The following is a 21088-nucleotide window of genomic DNA, read 5'->3' on the forward strand; positions in this document are numbered from 1 at the left end:
CTGGGGGGGGGGGGGGGGGGGGGGGTCATGTATCTTTTGATAAGGCTTAATGCAGGGTCATGTTAAAATTTACTGACTCCGACAGGGGGGTCATGTAAAAAAAAAAAAAAGTCCTGTGAATCCCTCCGGTGGCACTGATGATAAATAACGAACAGTCCCTAACCGGCCGCTGGCTGCGGCTTCACACCAGAACAGATGAAGAAGTGTATTTCCCAGAATGTTAAACTACCTTTCTTTAACAGGCAATATATTTGTAGCGAAGGAAATAAACATCTTTTTTTTAATGCATATAAGAGATGGACGATTAACCCAACAAATGTTTTTTAAGAGGGAGATGATTTGCAGTGGAAACAGATGAAAGTTTCTGAGTTGCTGGTATATTTTTTATTTCCAAGTTCTAAGAAAAATAAGATTTTATTTTGTACCAGATGAATCTTTTGGCTGTTTTTCAGCAGAGAACTTTTGTCAATAAGCTCCCATCTTTCTATAAAAGCTGTCAATGCGATTCAGATATGATTGTGTGCAGATTTCCCTCTCCTCTCCTCCTCCCACCAGACAGACAGTCAGATGCGTCTCTCTAGAAAACTGAATTTTCATTCAGTTACTTGAGCAGACGTGCGCGGGGAGAAGAGAGGGGCGGAAGTCGAGGTAACGTGGAGAAAGTCGGTGGGTGAGATGTTGTCTGTTCCTGTCGACCATGCGTTGCACAGGCTGGTATTTCACACCCGTGTGGTCGAGGGGGAACATCACCCACAGAGCAGGTCTCCTTTTAAACTGCTGTTTGAATGAGAGGCTTCCCTCCCTCTCCAGCCTCAGCTCTGTGTGTCTCTCTGTGCTGCTAAAACTGACAATCTGGTGCCAAAGTCCACAGTTGTACCTCCAAATAAATACACGCCAACACCAAACTGTCTGATCTGTAACTCATCCAGTGAAGATGTTCTCATCCTTGGGGTCAATCCAAAACCGCTCACCTCCTGACACCTCTCCTTAAAACCCCTCTGGTGAAAGCGAACTTGTCTTAATGTTCTTTCGGTTAATTGCAACGAGTTTACTTGAGGTTATTCATCCTTTTAAAATGCTTGCTGGTTGCTAAATACTCGCCTCAGCAGAAAATGCCGGTTTACTGTGTCACACATTGACATCCTCTGGCAGAGCTGTACGAACCAACCCTGGAACGTGCTCTGGGCTCGAACCCAGCCGCGGGTGCCAGACCCATATAGCCGATCTTTGGTGTGTGCCACGTGGACTATTCCAAGAGCCTCAACCCAAATATCTCTGCCACAGAGCTACGAGAGCAAGCAAGGTTTTGACTTCCCCATTTTCCCTAATAGCGCATTTTTTTCCTGGCCTCACCATCATTTTGTTAACCCCTTCCCTCCCGGGTTTCTGCACTGTGAGACGCATTGGTCTGGTGCAAAACCACAGACAAAAACTTTTCGTCTCAAAGAAGCCATAGGATTCTGCAGACTCAGTTGTGCATTATACTGTAAGACATCTTTCTAATTATATTTTACCATGAAGGGTATTTTAGGACCTGATCTTCTAAAGAGGGAGGATTTTACAGGAAAAGGATGTTTGCTCGTTTCTGTTCTGGAGGCCATCTCAAACATGGATCAGTCCAACATGGTGGCCTATTTTAGACAAACCTTTAAATGACAGGAAGTGGCCAATTTGAATAGTAATACATTTTAAGCAAACTCGGAACAAGCATTTTTGATTGCGTATTAATCCACCATTGAAAATAGTCCCTGTACAATTTATTTGTGTTTGAGTAACATTTACTAAAGAGTAGGCTACACCCAGTTGTTTATAAGAATTAATAAGCCTTTATGTGGTAAGTACACAAAGCACTAAGAGGCTGTGCAATGCAACATTTGATTTGCAGGCTGTGCAATGCAAACCAAATTTTGTGGACTATAATAATAACAATGAATACCAGCCATATGCTTTCATTCTGTATGAGTAATGTAGGTTAAAATGCATTATATGACAGTAATTACATTGAGATACCTGTCAATCCTCAGGTACATAATCAACAGCATGGTGTACAAGTGATTTATTTAGGAAATAGAACAATCTTACACTAATGCTTGTAGAAAAATGTATATCTAACAACACAAGTATACAAAAAACAAAAAACATTTACATTTTGTGCATTGCAAACTCTCAACAAAATGAACAAGATGGAAACCAGACAGCAACGTTGTACACGAACACGTCCTCGGCCCACACCACACAGTCACACATGGTTTCTAGAGACCTTCATCTGGATTCCTTTGTAGCCAACACTGGACAGTTTCACAACATCCATAAATTATACATATGACTAGTGTATGGATGAAAAGTAATTTGTATAAATTGTTTTCACTGCATTTGATCTTCATGACTACATCACATATAATAACTGTTGCACTTCAGACTCTCAGCTGTTGATGTGATATATCGTTTGGTGATTGGTACATAATGTTAGATTCACTGGGAATTAGGCACTTAAACTGTAAAATCTCTCAGACTGCTGTTAATAACTTGATCTACTATTTTTTTTATGGCTATATTACAAATAAAACAGATTTTAATACCATAAGTGAGACAAGGATGCTTGCCAATTTTAGTGATGGACCATTTATAAGACACAGAGTATGAGAACTGAGAAATATTCCATGTGTACCAAAGTGATATATCACTTTGAAGACAATGAGGCCCTGTCTGGACAGCTATGGAAAAAAACACAGTGGTTTTTTTTTTTGGTTTTTTTTACTTACACATGCCACCAGAATTAATGTTCTCTGGCAGCTACTATCACATTTGTAAACACAGGCTGCATTTACATATGTGATTATTGGAAAAAAAAAAAAAGCTGATGTTTATCCTCTTCTAGAGTCTTACACTAGAGTTTGTCCTAAAGATCTGAAAAACTAACAAGTTGAGATAAAAACTGGAAATGCTAGAGTATGTTATCTTGATGCTTGTGATGGTCAATTACGTGTTTTGTCAGTGTAAACAAATAAATAATTATTTACAAGAATAAAATGCAAACACACAAAAAACAAGCAGGGCATAAATAATTTACAAAAGGAATTATTATACAGACTTAGTATAAACATCTTTGGCACTTACTAAAATGGCTTAATAAAATCGCTCACTCATGTTCTCAATTAAAACAAAAACAATCAAAACACACCTTCAGGATGAAAAGAATGAAGAGAAATAGTAATGTACTTGAGACGGCTAAATGATTATGCTTTGGTTACAGTTTATGTTTGTCAGTTGTTCTGCAGGACAGAAGCCATGAGTGAACCTCCTCATCCCCAAAGACAGAACGAAACATATTAAAAATAGAAGAACTGAGTCACTTACACGTTGTAGGAACTAAGACACCGTTGGAAAGCACGTATACAGCATGTAAGTGGTTGTACAATGAATCCTTTAAAAATGTAGACATAGGTAAACAAGTAATAACTGGATATTCTGCAGAGCCTTTTTCTTTTAAAAACTGTGTCCACTCCCATCAGTTTCTCTTTCCCAGCTTGGAGGGGAATGTATATAAGTCACCAGGAAAACTGAAATCGGCCATGGTTTCCTCTCCAGTGGATGGATCGAGGCAAAACATGGAAGAGTACGGAAAGTCTCATTTACGTCAGAATGGGTTTAGCGGTGACGTAATGTTTACTTTGAGAGATTCTTGTCTTTCGTCGTCTGATGTTTTTCTATCCGACTTGATTCAGTTATCTGCGGAAAGATTGAGAAAATAACTTCCATTACCGCCACATTTTAGAATCAAAGTAGTGAGATTCACGCAGTTAAAAAAAAAAAAAAGTGCCAGAGTGCAACAACGTGTGCATTTTGTGCATCAGAAAGCGTGATGGCAGCAACGCGGCTGTGATGGTGAAAACAGAGCTGCAGGCTCATTTCCACTGTTTAGCACTCGACAGAAGATGTGAAGTCCTTGAGACCAACACACAAGGCCTTTTCACAACGCATCTGTGGCAGTGTAACGTGGGCAAGCTGACAGGCACAAACAAACAACAGACACAACAAGCGTGACTCTTTCTCTTGCTTCAGCCAGCACACAGCACGCAAACCCACTCATCATCATTGTCATCATCATCATCATCATTACCTCGTGAAAACTGTTGGAAACTCCGGTTTATCTGAGGTTTGAAAAAGATTATGAAGGTTTGAAGACTTTACTCACATTATCCAAACATGGAAAAGGTTTTCTTCCCCATTTCTAATCGTATACAAAATGCGGACCCACACCACACCACACGCATATGACCACATCAAATTCACATACACAAACACACACCCATGCTTTCTGCAGTGTTGATATCAATACAATACAATTGATGATATCTGTAGAAATATAAGGCATCAGAAACTGATTTGACCCTTTTCTTAAACCCCATAAAAGTTCATAATGTCTCAGTTCATAATTTAAAATAATTGATTTATCAGATCAAATTATCATGAAGTAATTGAGCCGTGAGCAGCTCCACCACATGATCAAATATAGAAATTAAATTCTAAATACTTAACTGCTATTAACTATAAATACTTTCTTTGACATCTGAAAGTTGTAACAAAAACTTCCTTTGCTTCCTTTAAGTCTATTGAATAATTCAATCTGAAGTAAAAAATAATCATACACTGATTCTGACATACTGTATTTTAAACATGGAGACTGCTGCTGTTGCCTGCTTAAACTGTGATCAGAAAGAGGAAAAATGAATCCCATCTATTTCCATGTGCATCTTAAACTTTTTGGTACAAGTTATCCTGTAATCATAGCTAACACATGCACACATCAGACGCACTAGTGGTTCTAACTTTAAAGTAAGGGAAGTGTTTGTACTAACCTCTGCACTCATACTTGAGATCGGAGAAGAACACCAGCTCTTGCGAGAAGACAAACAAACCTAACCTTCCTCCCGCAAAGGTCTTGTCATAAATTGGTCCTGAGTCGGCCATGATCTGTTTACCCTCGTAGACCACAACCCTGCAAAACACAGGACAAACACGCACTTCACAATGTGGTCAGATGTGATCAGTGTCCACAAATCTACAGCAGAGAGCATACACAGAGATGTGCGTCTTTGGCGAAACCAACAATTCACCAAAATGTTCCTGCTATATCACATGTTTTGTTAAAGGCCACGTGACAGAAAAACTGCAGTAGAGAGATATGATGGGTTACCTATAATTACTAAAATACATACTATTGCCTTTTGGAGTCGTACAATCAGAGTTGTGTATAGTGAAACCTTACCTTATAAAACCAGTCTTTGGTCTGTGGATGAGGTGCCACCTGTAGGCTGTGTAATCCTTCCAGCCAATGTTTTTGGGGTCATGCCACAGAGTACGTACCTACATAAAAAAGTTAATAACCACTTAATATTATCACTGCTACAGACTTTAAAACAGACCACTGGTATTCGGAGTGCAGCCCACCTGTCCGGGAGTGTTGCCCGTGTGCCACAAAGCATTCCTGAGGTTTTCTCCAGTGCCGGTGGTCGAGTTGACCACTTTGAGCGAAACGCCAGAGATGCCAAAGGCCTTGGAGGGTTTGTCCTCCCAGTACGTCTGTGTGATCTGCTTCCACATCACTACATAAAAGCGCCCACTCGACTGGTAGCCGAACACAAAGCCTGCATAGTCGTCGTCTCTGTCGGTGTTCACGTACATCGTTCCACTGAAGTCCACCGCATTGAACTCATCGAAACCTGTGATGGTGTCAGAGAAGCTGTTATATGAGGCTCCTCAGGTCTTTTAAATAGCAGCAAATTAACACAAGGGAGAAAAAATCTGGAGAGGAAGCACGTGTTTGCTGGCTGCTCACCTACGGCGATGCCTGGATCAGAGTTGGCAGTCTGGACCAGCTCTTTGCCCTGGTGCCTGACCACCCAGTTGGGATCAATTTGAGTGGTTCCCTTTGGATCCAAGTGGACCATCTGGAACTTCCTGAAGTCTGTGGCACTGATGGCGTTGTTCTCCGGACACACGTCGAGAATATCTGGGATGCTGTCATTGTCAAAGTCGTCTTTGCAGGCGTCTCCTCTTCCATCGCCTGTTGAAAAAAAACAACAAACAAAAAAACCCCACATCAAATAAGTAGGCCTGACCTGATTTCAATTAGACATGCATGATATAAAGTACATTTTTCCACAGGTTGGAAAAATCTCTATGGCAGCTAATATGAGTGTCATAATACTCCCACTGCAGCAAGTGTGGAGGAGCTCGTCCAAGTTAATATTGAAAATGAATGGAAAAAATAGCAATTCCTCCCAGGAAACTGGCTTTAATACCTTTGCCAAGTCTACTAAGGCAAATCAACCGTCTTTTCATGCTGTGACAACTTCCACTGATACTTGTAACTATCTGAGGCCTGAAGTCTATTAGAGGCCGACTGCAGGCCAGGAGCTCACAGTGGAAAGGATGCCAGTGGCTAATGAAGGCCACTGTGCGGAGGTAGCTCGCTGCTTTCTGTCATCATCTTTGTTATTTTGCACGAGGGGCCAAAACGATTCTATCAAATAAACGCTATCTGACGAGCTGTGAAGAGCGCGAGGGCGTCGGTGTCCAAGGCTTTTCTCCTTCGTGGTCTGTTTCCAGTTACGGACAGCTGTACAAACTTAAGGTAACTCCGCTTAAATTTGGCACCGTGGATTCATCACGAGCGAAAGCATAAAGGAAAGAAAAACTTGGCTTGTGCCCTCCTGGGCGGTTCGCTGAAGTCATGCAGAATGACATCACCCGTGACAATCCAGTCGTTGACCCTTTCCACGGCAACTGTATTTCACACCTGCTGCAGTGAAGCCGGTCGCTAACAAAATGTGACAAAATTACTAAGTGCAAAGTGACAGCCGACAGAAAATACTGGGTTTTTACACAACCCACATGTCTTTCTATGGATTATCAATTCTTAGTCTGACAAATGCAGATTACATTTAACTTAATGTGAGTAAGAATATGTCATAATGTGAAATTAATGCCTATCATTAACTGGTAGCAATCAAATGGTAATTCATTAGTTAATGATGAGCTTTATGAACTCACAACTCAAATTTTAAGCCAACACAAACAAAGAGTCTTTAAGTGCTCAGAAAATAGGGAAATCTGTGATATTTTTAAACGCACCAGTACAAAGTTCAAATGCTGTTGGTTTGAAGTTAGCTAGTAGCTACCCATGACTCCTTTTACATTTTACAACATCTGGATTCACAGTTGATTAAAAAACTGTCTCAGACGCTGTAAGCCTCAAAGCCTTGAAATGTTCCGTCCTCACCATCAGAGTCCAGCTGGTCTGCGTTGGGTGTCAGTCTGCAGTTGTCCTTGTCGTCAGGTATACCATCATTGTCATCGTCATAGTCGCACGCGTCTCCTTTGCCATCCTTGTCGTGGTCGGCCTGGTTGGCGTTGGCCACGTAGGGACAGTTGTCCAGGTTGTTCTGGTGTCCGTCTTCATCGATGTCCTGGTTGTTGTCACACTGGTCTCCAACCAGGTCATTGTCTACATCGGTCTGTTGGATAAATACACACATTTAGTGTCAACACGTCCTGTGCACACTCTTTTACTGAAATGTGTCATTATGTGCGTCGTGTGGTACCTGGTCAGGATTGTGCAGCAATGGACAGTTGTCACACTGGTCACCAATTCCGTCCATGTCGGTGTCCTTCTGGTCAGTGTTGTACACATAGGGGCAGTTGTCGCTCTCATTCATAATGTCTAAAGGAAAAAAAAAACACATTTTCATTTAATAATCATCTTTAATAGATGGGCTGATATCTCATCTGTTTAAGATTTGACTATTTTACCATCTCCATCAATGTCCACTGCGCAAGCATCTCCTTCTCCATTGTTATCGGTGTCTATTTGGGCTGGGTTGTGTTCATAGGGACAGTTGTCACATCTGTCACCAACTTCATCCTTGTCAAAGTCAAACTGGCGAGGATTGTAAAGGAGCGGGCAGTTGTCCTGTGGTGGAAAGCGAACAACTGTTAGGGAATTCTTTTGTTAAAATGAATCTGATAGCAGAAAATTATATCTCAATCTGATAAAGACTTTTGTACCCTCTCATCTAGGATTCCATCGTTGTCGTCATCTTTGTCACAAGCATCGCCTTGACCGTCTTTGTCAAAGTCTTCTTGTCCAGAGTTGGGAAGGCTGGGGCAGTTGTCCTGAGAGGTTTTCAGATACAGTTGCTCAGATTGACTGCAGGATTCAAATACATCAAATAAGATAATGAAGCTGACTTAAGTAGCCTACCTTCTTGCAGTGATAAGTGGCGTTAGCACCACACACAAGGTTCTGATTGGGCCAGCCATCCAAGTCCGAGTCCTCTCCACAAATGAAGCCATCTCCGGCGTAACCGGTCCTACACTCACACTTGTACATCGGGTCACTGAAGTGGCTGATGTAGATACACTCGGCATACTTGTGACAGTTGTGGGTCTTGTCCTTGCACGGGTTCTCTGGTTCACACACCTAAAGAAAAAAAGGCACAAGTAGAACTGGGTTATAAGAGTCATTGACCAACATCAGCAACATCAAGGACACTTGGATGCAATCTGATGGACGTCCATGCCCATGTCGTTGGTCTTTTTGCATGGTGCCCATTTTGTTCTACTGTCAAGAATCCTGATTTTAACACTATTTCTTGTGGCCTTCTTTTTGAAGAGTCATACTGACTCCATATAAGTATTAAGGGAGAAAAACCAAAATGTGGGGTAAATCGGGTACATAGATCCCACTGTGACCCGCTGTTACCCCTCTATTGCAGCACAAGGTACTCACAGCTGCCACTCATTACCAGTAGATGAAGAACGACTCCAGTTCGGATGCCACTCCATGAGCTCATAGTGCAGAGAGTGACAGCGAAAACAGGCCTTTGATCAAAACGAAATGAAATGGAGCTCCTTAATGCCAGCGATGAGACAATTCCCCTTTTCCCAAATCAATTAGTGAAATTGGGGCATCGAATCAAAGAAAAGCAGCTGGAGAGGGCTGAAGAGCGACAAAACACTTGACGAGGGATGTTATGCAAGTGGCATGGCAAGTTTTTTTTAGGTTTTCCAGGAAATGTGTGGATTGAGTGACCACAAGGGAGCAAAAAACAGAGTCTCCCACTCAAGCAGTTAATGTCATATATATGACGTGTCAGATTACTTGTGATAGGGTGATAAAATATAGGAAAAGAGTGGAAAGTTTAAGTACAAAGTTGTTTTAAAGGTCTAGTGGGTAGAGGCATAATTGAGAAAAAAAAGTTTCAACATCATTTCACTTGAGTAAAATCACAGGTCCATTTAGAATTAGCAGTTAAAAAACAGCCTGAAGAACTGTTTGACCTCTGATTTTACATTGAAAGTAACAAAGATGCCCAGTCGTCCCTCGTCTCCTTCTGCTTATTGATATTGGGTCACGGTGAGCAGCGTGCAGGTGGCCCAGGGCCTTCCCTGCAGCTCAGTGTACTCTCACTTACAAGAATGAGGCGTATAAATCACCAGAGCTGCTGCTTCCATCTTTCATAAATTTGGATCTGTCATAGAAAAATCCACACAACAGCTTTTAGAAAAATCTGCCTGCAGCTTAAGGCGCATGTTGGATCTTTCACTTTACCACATTTGATTCTCGCTTCTTCAAACGTAACTCGTGTTTAAATGGCATCAAATCAAACAGCCTGTCACGGAGTGAGTGGAAGCTCAGACTCACCTGTTTGTTCTTCTTGGCGGCCTCCACACCCATACCGAAGGGCTGGGTGCCCTTGTAGCGCTTGGGGCACGGCAGACAGTGGAAACCTGGATCGGTGTTGACGCAGCGTTGCGTTCCACTCACTTTGTAGCAAACATCAGACACCATATCGCACTGAAGGAGGGAAAGAGAAGCTTCAGTAAAATGCAAACAAATAATTACACGAGTGAACTCTCGAATAAAAGTATTGTTTATGCACACGAGAAAAACAGGAACCTTTACCTCATTAATGTCTTCACAGTGGGTACCATTTCCGCGGAAACCAGCAGGGCATGGGCCGCACTCCCAGGATCCATCTGGAGCGCTGTTACAGTCCACTCCCCCAAAGCACGGGTTGGACAGACAGCCATCTGCAAGAGATTTAGACGACAAGAATGGATACAAACAAAGGAAATCGATTCAAACGTTATTTGACAAATCTGTATTGTGTACCTCCAAATGATTCAACTTTAATTTGCTGCGGTTTTTATCTCAACTTGATGCTTCAAGATTAAACCCTGACAGCTTGAAAATACACAACAGCTACAGTATGACATATAAAATCCAGACTTTTTAAAGGCTTGGTTCACTGGGAAGCCCACACCAGTCAGTAGGATGCATCCCCTTGGGACCGTGAATATAGTACGTGATTTCGCAAAACTCCACCATGTGTCGAGATATTACTAAAGGTTTGCACTGGGATGTCTCCAGAGCTGCACCTCTATAATGGATAAAACTATAACATATAAGTGACTGGTGCTCACCAATAGGACATTCGTCTTTGTTACAGCTGTCGCTGTCGTTGGCCTCCCCCATACACTTCTTGCCGCCGTACTGAGGTTGCGGGCTGTTGCACTCACGAGCCCGACTTTTGATCCCCCCTCCGCATGTTGCCGAACAGGTTGCCCATGGAGACCAAGGACCCCAACCGCCATCAACTAAAAAAAAAACAAAAAAAAACAAAACACAGAGGCAGAAGTTCAAAAGTCAATCGATGACGTCAAGCCTTTCATTCCACAGACCTCTGCGTCGACATGCAAAAGTGTGTCAACACTGAAAAGTGACCAGAGTCAGAAGCCTGGAACTTAATACTAGGAGAGAAACATGCTGAGTTGATTTGGGTCAACATTTCCTGACAGACAGACAGGAGGCCAAAACACATGGGGAGAGTTGCCTCGAGGGAGCCGTGAGGCACGAGGAAGTCTGCTTGTTTGACACGGACGTAATGGAGATGCTGCTGCTGAATGTTCCCTTCACAGGCTTCAAATACTCACTGGGACACGGCTTGGCAGTGCAGCCCTGAGTCTCTCTCCCGCTCCCTTCGCAGTCTTTGCCCCCCAGCTGGGGCACGGGGGCATTGCAGTGTCGGATCCGGGTGATCTGTCCCTCCCCGCAGGTCACGGAGCAGGATGACCACGGAGACCACAAACTCCACCCTCCGTCCTGGCGCACTGGGTATCAAACGTCATAACATATCAGGCAGAGATCACCAAAACACATGTCATGTATTATCCGCAACAATAGCTGCAAATACAAAAAAAAAAAAGAAAAAGAAAAATGACCACCAGATTTTCAACAAATAAACATGATGTGATGATGGAGACGATGGCTCACTTTCAAAGATTTCCTGAGATGCTTGCGCCAGTATTTATGTCACTGAGGGTAAACTTTCCTATGGTGGTTAAATCGATGCAGTCATCCAGACAGATACAGCTCGATGTTAGCGACAAACAATAACAAATACTAATCCCACAATTTATCAAACATTTCTGCATCCAGAACAAATCTAGTGAAATCTCCTGCCCCCCCTCATGTCATATTTGGTACATTTAAAGATCAAAATATATAATAATATATATATTTTTTTGCAGAGCAGGGCCTTGGTGAGTCATTGCACTGTGAAAAACCCTCTTAGACAGTGATGTATTTGGAATTAACTTTGACTGGGCACACCCTGAAACCTGAGCGAGCGATCCAGCTCTTCACTCAGTTTCACTCAGACTGCTGCATTTTCAACAGATTTATGGAGGCGTGAACTCGTTCTTTTGCACTTCGGAGAATCTCATCTTTTTACTTTAGCTCAGTTTTTCCACAGTTCCATTCATCACGCACCTGTCTCCAATACGTCATATATGTTTTGAATTACCGTGCGATTGTGGTAGTGAAAGATATACACTTAGATCATGATTATATATCACCAAGCTACTTAAATGAAAACTGAGAGACAGAATAAAAAGTATCCTCACCACGGCTGTCGCATTTGCTCAGACTGCACTTGCGGGTCTGGATAGAAGGTCCGGTGCAGGGGTTGCTGGTTGCGTCACATGACCGACCCCTCTGTTGAGTTCCCGTCCCACAGGTGACTGTGCACTCTGTCCACTCTGACCAGGGGGACCAGCCATCCTCACTCTCTATAGCTGAAGGATTTAAAAACATAATCTAAAATTCATTTTTGTTTTGTTTTTTTGCATCAGGAAGACTCCCATATCTACAGTACGCATTGTAAAAACAGAATAATAAAAGCCCTGGAAAAAATCATCATGTCTGCACTATTTTTATTCTTCATGTCAGTCAGTTTATCACATGACCTCATCTGTAAAACCCGCAATAGTCACTCTGACTGTCTTATACTTTTGACCAGTAAGTATGTGGTTCACTCACAAAGACAAACTGGCTGCAACAATCCCACAGTATTAAAGTTTAATATGCGTGGAATATTGTTTTTATGGCATATTGCACCACTAATTTAAAATAGCATGTGAGCATAAAACTACACGTGTGTTTATAATTGTATTTACTATATTCTAGGTGCATTGGCTTATAGAGGAGCGGAGGGGAGGTTCAGACTACTTACGTATACACACAGGGCAGCACTCGCCGTCCACAAATGAGGGGCTGGCACAGGCCACTGGGGGGCAGGTGATTTGGTGACACACGATCTTGGACTCCTGCCATCAATGAATATTATAAATACTTTAGGATCATTGCTAGCCGCATTGAATCTGTCTCTCTCTCTCTCTATATTATAACATGGCACTACCTGGCAAGTACATTTGGTGCAGCTGTCTACCACCCAGTCTTCCTTATCCTCAAACAGGCGGCCGTCCTGCCAGCACATGTTTTTCTCTTTAGAGTTCATCTTTCCGATGACCTCCTTCATGATGGTGTTCTCCTCCGTCTGAACATACAACAAGAGACAGTGAGAAAAGAGCTCAGTCAAAAACGATTAGGACACGCTCATCATACAGTACAGGTACGCTGCACTCCATTAAACATGTGAAGGTGCACACCTGCTGACAGCCTGATTTTTTCATTAGAGCCCATGTGAGGTTACTAGGAACAGCATATCCTGCTCCTGCTTTAAATATTAGTGATATATTAGTAAAATGACTTCTGTTCAGTCACGTTATACACAAGTTAAACATTAAAACTTTACATTAAACAAGCGTAACTGAGACACAACCGCTCCTGTACATATCACAGTGATTGAGGGTTAACAGTAACATCCTTTCAATGAATCTATCCTATCATCATACATCCATCCATCTCCAGCTCAGTGATTCTTGGTCTCATAGAGAAAGGGAGCCTCAGAACAAAAGTGAAATGAACTCAGTCAGGTTCATCTACACATAAAAAAAGTTTCTCTACTGGATTACCAAGCACACTTGTAAAATGTTATTTTTAAAATGAGCCTCTCAGCAGCACTAAAGTTTTCTCATCTTTCTAGGAAAAGTGTCGCACACATTATAACCTCCAACCCAATTGGAGATCGGGGGATTTCTGGCTGGATTCCTCGACACTTGGGAACTGTCAGTCACTTGTGCCAAAGGTTTGTGTGTGTGTGTGTGTGTGTGTGTGTTCGTCCTCCTTTTGGAAAAGGGAGGCAGCAGTGTGCAGCACTAGAATCTAAGACACCACTCGGTCTGGAAGAGCCTCAGGGACCCTTCTCATCCTAGCCGTGTTTTTTTTTTTTTTTTTTTTTTCCCAAGGTTCATGCCCAGTCTCTCTTATTGCTGGGAGGCTCCCAGAGGAAACACATGGGCTGTTTAAACACAACCAGACATTAGACTGGACCCTATCGCTGCCAGGGGAACACTTCCTATATCCACATGTAACATGTCATAAAATCTGTCTGACTCACGCTGCCACAGATAGCAGGAGTCAAGCGGGTTCAGCCATCACAGGCGACTCTATAAACAGTCCTGCGGATACTTAATGTTTGCTTTCAAACCAATGTAGGTTACCTAGTAACCTAATTCAAACCTCTTACCCCCCGACTGCCACACATTTATTTTTCTAAAATGTCAATTTTCTCTAAAATGTTCATTTTCTTCCCTCGCACAAAGACAGACTTGTGGTGAGTTGACATCCATCACTAAAACTGGCCTGTAAAGCACGGTGGAGCCGGCAGTAGCTTGTGTAAAACAAACACACGTCAGGATTATGTTGATTTACACTATGTAAGCGAGCATCAGTATGGTTACCTCATACGTCATGTCTACTACTCACCACTTTCTGCAAGCCGTCAATAAGGTTGCTGACGACGACACGGAGGCCCTTGAGCTCTTGGAACATGGTGCTAAGTTCCTCGCAGGAGCGTTCGCACATCTCTGCGCCCATGTCGTCTGTCTTCTGGCCGATGATGTTCGTAGTGATGGACGGACTCACATCCACAATTTCTGTGCTCTCACTCACAATATTGGCATCATCTGGAACGGAGGAAGGGGGGGGGGGGGGGACATCGCGGTGAATAAGTAAACACAGACTGGAGATGGAAAACATATTGGAGAGATGCGATGACTGAAACTCAAGGACTCTAAAGGAACAAATCAATTTCCTGTTTTTCTCTAGTCAGCCAAGAGATCACAACAATTGCTGTGATTACGATGTTTATTGTGTTCTCTAAAAACAGATGTTCGCTCAGTGGTGTTTGAGTTTGAAAAATGGATCGGTGACGGTATGAAACTTTCCACCGAAGACGGCGGCGGGGTCGGGACGAACGGGAAGGGGATGGCACCGTGAAGAGATCTGGGTGTTCCTCGTGTGATGAGAAAACCACACCGTTGTCATAAATCCCTGTGACCTTTCAGATAAGTGTACACTTTCAATTGAACTCAACAGAGTGGACCTGACCACACAGGGGGATTTTACAAGGAGCCCGTGAAGCTCATGCTCTTGCCCTTGCAGCTGACCAGTAGCAAAAAGCACCAGAGATGACCTTGTCTAGTCAAAACAGTATAGAATCATTAATCACACAAAAAGTGGGTGAAAGTCCCTCGAGTCGCAGAATTTATCAATCATCGCTACCACTGAGGGAACTCGTCCATCAGTGCATAATGGGAAAGGGAATGTCATCTGCTGTAATGAGGCTAAATGTCGAGTCTTCTTTGCTCAATCTGCAAAGTTAAAGCAACAAGGAGTAATGTGTCTGCCAGTTGTGATCTTTGCACAACAGACAGGCAAAAACATAAATCACAGAGCCGGACGAGGCATCTTTAGTCAAGCATTAAAGATCGCATTAAAACATATGAAATTATGAGCATCTCTTTACATTGCGCCGCCAATGACTCCGTCAGGTGGTATCTCACATAACTTGAACCTATTGTCGTGAACTTTATGACCGCGTGATACTGAAAACAAACACGAGACGCGTATCACAGCTCCGTGGAATGCCTGTCGCTCGGCCAAATCACACAACATATCTGCCACCGCTTTGGATCTCGCTATGTAAATTGGTGAAGATTAATAGCAGAGCAGGGACTCTAAATCAAGAAGCCATCCAAATTGCCCAATGATGTCCCACCGTAGCCAGCGCTATGTTTTCTTTACTTTTTTGTCTGCTGGACTCATTCAAATCTCAGGAGGGCGTCACGCTGTGTGTGCGTGTGAACGCGTGCTAGCTCGTCTGTGAAAGCATTTACACATTCTTTTCTCTCTGATGGACGCTCTCTTTTTTGTTTTTTCATAAGAGATAGAGGAAAAAAGAAAGAGAGAGAGAGAGAAAAAAAAAAGCCTGGGTAGGTTTGATTCTGCTCATTAATGTCCAACATGACAGCTTTTATAAGTGTGTGGGTTGTGTGGCTTTATGAGTGACTCTTGGCATTAAAACTGCAACTAGTGCAGAACCTTGACTGGTACCAGCCAGCGTGCAGGAAACCTCCAGGTCCTGGTGACATTTGTTAAACAAATAAACTCGTTCAGCTGGAATTCAACACGACTTGTGGCAGCAGCAGAAGAAAAGCAACAACTGCTCTGTCAGGCGCAAACCCACGCACTGCATATGGATTTGCTTTGTCACAGTGATGCAAAAAAGGACCGTTTCCAGATCTGGTGACCTTATAGCTTGGATGATTGCATACATACTTACTCAGATATCAGTATTTTTTCTTTTCTTTTTTGTCTACTTGCAGCCACTCTTCGCGTGAGCCCTACTTCGAATCACGAGGTACTATTCCTCACGAGATCAAAGATTCAGCTGAGAAAAGCAACCCAATCAGCCAATTCATGACTTCACTGTGTGTGTGTGTGTGTGTGTGTGTGTATGTGTGTGTGTGCAGCTGGAAGTGGAAGCTCCCCGCTCTGCAGCACAGCATTCACTTTCTCTTTTCTATTTTCTTTCCCAGGGCATTATCCTGAGCCCACTGCCAAAGGAAATAAATGTAAGCATCTGTATCTCCTTTTGTTCACCACGCACACAGCTCGACTTCAAGCCACTGCATCCATACTGCTGTTTCTGTAAATATGAAGTAATGGTGGGGGATCTTGCCACATATCAAAATCTGCAAGCCTTTTTGACCCACTTAAAAAAGAAAGAGCTGAGTTCATACAAAGGGAAGTCAACTGAGAATGCTAAACTGTTTGGTCTGGAAAGTTGCTGTGGGTTGGCACTTAACAAAACAGATACCATGCTTTGGAGGATCGCATGTGAATGAGTTTCCCAATCACATCTGCAAGGTATCGAGCTTGAAACGCTTTGCAAATATAATTATTTTGACTCAGCTTTTGGATTATGAAAATCACACGAAAGAAAAAAACGGTTTCCACCGCTCAAGCAGAGCAGGAACTTTAAGGGCAAAATGCTGCTTTGAACACCTCTTACCTAGCTTAGTGACCTCACAGTCTCTGCTTATGAGGACGTCTTCCACTGGGGTGTCAAAGATGAAACGCACATTCTGCAGGAGGCCCTGTGTGGTAAGAAAAGACACGTCTGCAGTTACAGCCTCCGTTATGTATTTTGGCATATTTCAGAAGCATATAAGCACACAATATGTCTATTTTCAACAGCCACTTATTCCTCCTCAAGGATGCAAAGGGACTCGGCCTTGGAAACACATTGACACTTGTGCATAGAAGTTCACTCCTGAACTTGTCACACACACATTCACACTCATGTTTACACACAAGGAGCAATTTAGAGTCTAAATTTGGAGTCCTTTACCCGCAGCAGGACCAGGGCAACATCGAGCCACTCTTTGAAGAAGGAGTATGTAAAGTCTCTGCTTCTGGAAACTGTTGTTTAAAATGAGCTTCTATTATAAGCTTAGTGTGGACCACAGTTTTATGTCTTGCGACTTCTGAGAGGTGAGAAAATATCGTAAAAGCTGGTGTGGAGAGGCGTTTAAAGCTCCTAGATCCTGGGAAATCCTCAGCCTAGGTAACCAAAAAAAAAAAAGCCGTATAGTGCTGGCCTTACCCTGAAGTGGTTCTCCCGGATGGATCCCTTGGCCACATACATGCGGTTTCCCTCAGCCTGCAAGTGCTCGTAGAAAGGCTCGTCCAGGATGAAGCTGTCTATCAGGTTGCAGCCCACGAAAAGGTTTGCGTTTTCCCCGTGAATGTGAAGAGTGATATTCTTCCACTGTGAGTCAGACAGGTCCACATCCTCGAAGGAAACCACGTTCTGGGAGCCGTCCACTGAGTAGAAAATGTCTAGAGTGTTGGCCCGGCCGTTGGACACAATCTCAAACTGCCGCCGGCCATCAGGGCCCTCCAAACCAATCAGGGTCCCCCGAGAGGCGCGGTCCTGGCGTATGTTGGCCACAAACACAAAGCCCTCATTGTTTTGGATCTGTCGTAGGATTTGATTCAGTATGGGGGGGCTCACTGAGGGAATGTGGTCGAAGCGAATGAAGCGGTAAGCAGGGAGGTCTGAGTTTTGGCCCCGGAACTGTTTGGCCCCCAGGGTTTTGCGTGTGATGTGGCTGATTTCAAACAAGTCAAATGACGTTTCATCCTCTTGCTCACCATCTATAAGTTAGACAAGAGAAAATGCAAATGGACATATATTAGAGATATATATTTCAGGGGGAGGGGAGAGGGAGAGCTCAAAAACTTTTTTTTTTTTTTTTTAAATCATTCTTTTAAGAAACTGATCAAATTTAGCATCAAATGGAAAAACGTTTGGGAGTTTAGTCTTCAATTTCATCTTGCAACTCAGGTTAGTAGAGTAAATTTCTGAATTAAAAATAACTGTAGGAATAACTATTAATATCACCAATTAATAATTGTCATGCGTTTGCATTAGTAGAAGCATTTACACATTCACAAGTTTCCCACTTACCTTGAGGTAACGCGTGGAGGAACGTAACTGATAAGAGCAGCAAGAAGAGACTTCTCCTGAGTATCATATCTCCTTCAAAATAAAACACAAACACAGCTCACTCTCTTTTTCCACGACAATGTGGAGTTTGCACTTGAGCTTCTTCGAGAGGAAAAAATGAATCGAGATAATGACAGAGTACAGAAGTTACCGTCTACAGCATCACACACACACACATACACACTGTTTTTTTAAAGTCTCTGTTTAGGAATGTCAGATTAAAAGTTGAATTAGTCTCGATAAATAAACGACTGTTGTGCTCTCCCATGCAACTTACCTGACGAATGCAGTTCTTAATTGTTAAATCAGTCAAATATCCGACAAGAAGGGATTTAAAAAAAGAAAAAAAAAAGTACAAATCGGTGGGGGAGAGATCGCGTAGTTGGATGATCTGAGTCGGTGAATAAATGGATGATAAGTGGTATCTCCTATAAAACCTGGTGCGTAAAAAGCGTAAAGTCCACTCCGGTTCACTACATCCACAGTCTGGAGGAGTTGAGGCACAACAGTGACTGAGGCACTCACCTCCCGCCTCTTATATAGAGGCTCGCACAGAGCCTGTCAATCAAAGTCGTTTGGGTATGAACCGTCTGTGATCGGTTGTTAAGACACAGAGTTACATAATTATCTTCCGATGGCGTAATTTTCTTATCCGTGCGCGCACACACAAACACACGCACACACACACAGAGGCGGGTGGTAGGATGAGTGGGTGGATGGAGGTGGTGGTGGGATTCTTGACCCCTCCTCCCCTGCTGTCTGTCTCTCCCTCACCATGGTGCCCACCATCCCCTCCCCATCAAACCCACCTTCCCACTGAGTCTGGAGCCTATTCACTCTCACTGGGGGAGAGAGAGAGAGTGTTTTTCTCTGGAAGAGCTAAATTAATGCTGATAAATAAACCAAAAACAATTTAAATAGCTGGAGCAGCAGTAGGTGCACGTCATAAATGTGTTTGCTATGCAATTAATAACAGCAGAATTGTAATTAGTTATGAAAGTTGTGGGCTATAAAACCGGTTTCCCGTCCTTTCTGGCAAAGTAGCTGTGCTTTTCCCCCAATTTTCTTTCTTTTCAAGGGAAAAAAAACCTCTCAAGTTAAGATCCTGAAGGTGTAAGCAACAGCACTTTAACCCAAATAGTGTTAGAACTAAAACTAAAATCTGTATATTTAAGTGAACATTCCAGGTATGTCTGCAATGTGAGACTAAAACAAAGCACATGAAAATGACCTCTAATACAATAGATACTTTGGATGCTTCCGCTTTACTGGCAAGCAGTGTGGAGATTGTCAGGTGTTTGCCAAGGCTTCCCTGCCGCTTGGTGTCAGGGGGAGAGAAGCTGATACAAGGTTTGATTCTTGGAGCCCTGTAGAGGGACCATCGAGCTGGATGTGGGTAGACCGTTGTGTACCAATAGGATACGTCTCAGGGATGGTTTGCGTCAATTGGAAATGTGCATTCCATTTGGAGGAAAAGAGGGTGCAGAACAGACAGTTTCATACCAAATGAGGCGATTTCCTTTCAACAACACAGATTTACTAACCTGACAGAAATTAGAAACAGTAGTAGGCAGTTACTCAGACATAGGGGAGGATAACGATGCTCGCTGATGATAAAAGCATTCTGCAGTGACCAGAGAGCAACAGATTAAAACTGTCGGGGGGGGGGGGGGCTGAAACAGTCCACAGACTTACTCTCAAGACATGTGGTGGTGAAACTGTCACTTGTAATTTCTCAGCATGGATTACATTCAGTAAGCCAGTCATCCTGAGAAGAAATCATTAATCATCAAAGTCACACTATCAGCTATGGAAGAAAAAGAGTTTGCAGTAGCTGTTCATGACGCAGTTAGACCCAAAGGTCTTTTCTAGTTGGACATATACATAGATCCTAAATAAGATTTATATAGATGTTTAAAATATACTTTTTTAAAACCATAACCACAGCTGTAAGAATGTGGTTATAGTCACCATGCAGGTGTCTTCAATGTCTGATGATAAACAATAGCCTAGTGCTGAGTCACACTTTGGCACAGGATTGGAAAATAACACAGATATAAATCCTCTGAGGAGAGGAAGTGACAGTGTTATGGAGATTTATCCATGCAAAGTCGTGTAATATTTAGAAAATGAGATGAGAAGAATAAAAGATAGCCTACCGACAAATTCACGTCAGACTTGTTTACACCAAACTGAGCCACGAAGAAGTCAGGAACACTCTGCTCTGGTACCTTACTCTGAACACACAATTTTGCAAAGTTCAGGCTCCTGTCATTTTTTTAAGATATAGTTAAAAACTTTCTGGGTCACTTGGACCTCACCACGTTCCTGCGTAATGCCCAGTATGCAGCAGAGATCCACACATAAACGTGCACTCCTCTATTACGGCTACAAACACCAGAGAGGTGGAGGAGCCATGAAATGAAGGTGATGGATGTCAGTTAGGTTGATAAACAATTATAGTTTCCAGCTCTCTTCTCCAAGCCGTGACTTCACCGTGGAAGTTTATATGTTTTTAACAAAAAAATTGGTTCAGTGTGACTCAGGAGCACAAATCCAAAAAGGAAATCTGGCACCTGAAATGTTTAAAGAACTGAGAAGTGGAGAGAGTGACACATATAATGCAAATCTCATATCCTTTAAAATACAATAGTTTTGGGAATGATGAAAATAAATATGTTAGGTAGAAATGGTCTGTTTCGTAAAGATTTACTTCAAATAGTCTCTTTAAGTCGATCATGCCAACAGTTGAGTAACTCCAA

The 21088-nt window shown here is 42.7% G+C and overlaps 2 protein-coding genes across 4 annotated transcripts in view; both read right to left on the reverse strand.

Moving 5' to 3' along the window:
- Positions 1 to 2041: 2041 nt before the first annotated feature.
- On the reverse strand, positions 2042 to 18359 carry thbs2a (thrombospondin 2a). 3 transcript variants are annotated; one of them, XM_085800332.1, is made up of 22 exons: positions 18288 to 18359; positions 17421 to 17974; positions 16827 to 16911; positions 14237 to 14436; positions 12768 to 12905; positions 12582 to 12675; positions 11974 to 12144; positions 11002 to 11178; positions 10492 to 10665; positions 9971 to 10098; positions 9710 to 9862; positions 8267 to 8485; positions 8071 to 8178; positions 7816 to 7975; positions 7608 to 7726; positions 7286 to 7520; positions 5840 to 6067; positions 5452 to 5723; positions 5270 to 5367; positions 4860 to 4999; positions 4121 to 4151; positions 2042 to 3729 (listed from the first exon to the last, which is right to left on the reverse strand). In XM_085800332.1, the coding sequence occupies exons 1-22, from the start codon at positions 18352 to 18354 to the stop codon at positions 3726 to 3728; spliced, it is 3555 nt and encodes a 1184-aa protein (XP_085656458.1). In that variant the 5' UTR covers positions 18355 to 18359; the 3' UTR covers positions 2042 to 3725. The 3 variants fall into 3 exon arrangements, with proteins under 3 accessions (XP_085656458.1, XP_085656460.1, XP_085656459.1); XM_085800334.1 differs by lacking the exon at positions 4121 to 4151; XM_085800333.1 differs by lacking the exon at positions 2042 to 3729 and having other exon boundaries at positions 4117 to 4151.
- Positions 18288 to 21088, reverse strand: part of wdr27 (WD repeat domain 27) — a 50655-nt gene continuing 47854 nt past the window's right edge. The window contains exon 24 of the mRNA XM_085800338.1: positions 18288 to 18359. Within this exon, the coding sequence (XP_085656464.1) occupies positions 18351 to 18359 (9 nt within the window). The 3' untranslated portion in view covers positions 18288 to 18350. The remainder of the gene's footprint in view (positions 18360 to 21088) is intronic.

This window comes from Trachurus japonicus, chromosome 15 (assembly GCF_045865225.1).
Source record: "Trachurus japonicus isolate A0001 chromosome 15, Traja_1.0".
Taxonomy (NCBI): Eukaryota; Metazoa; Chordata; class Actinopteri; order Carangiformes; family Carangidae; genus Trachurus; species Trachurus japonicus.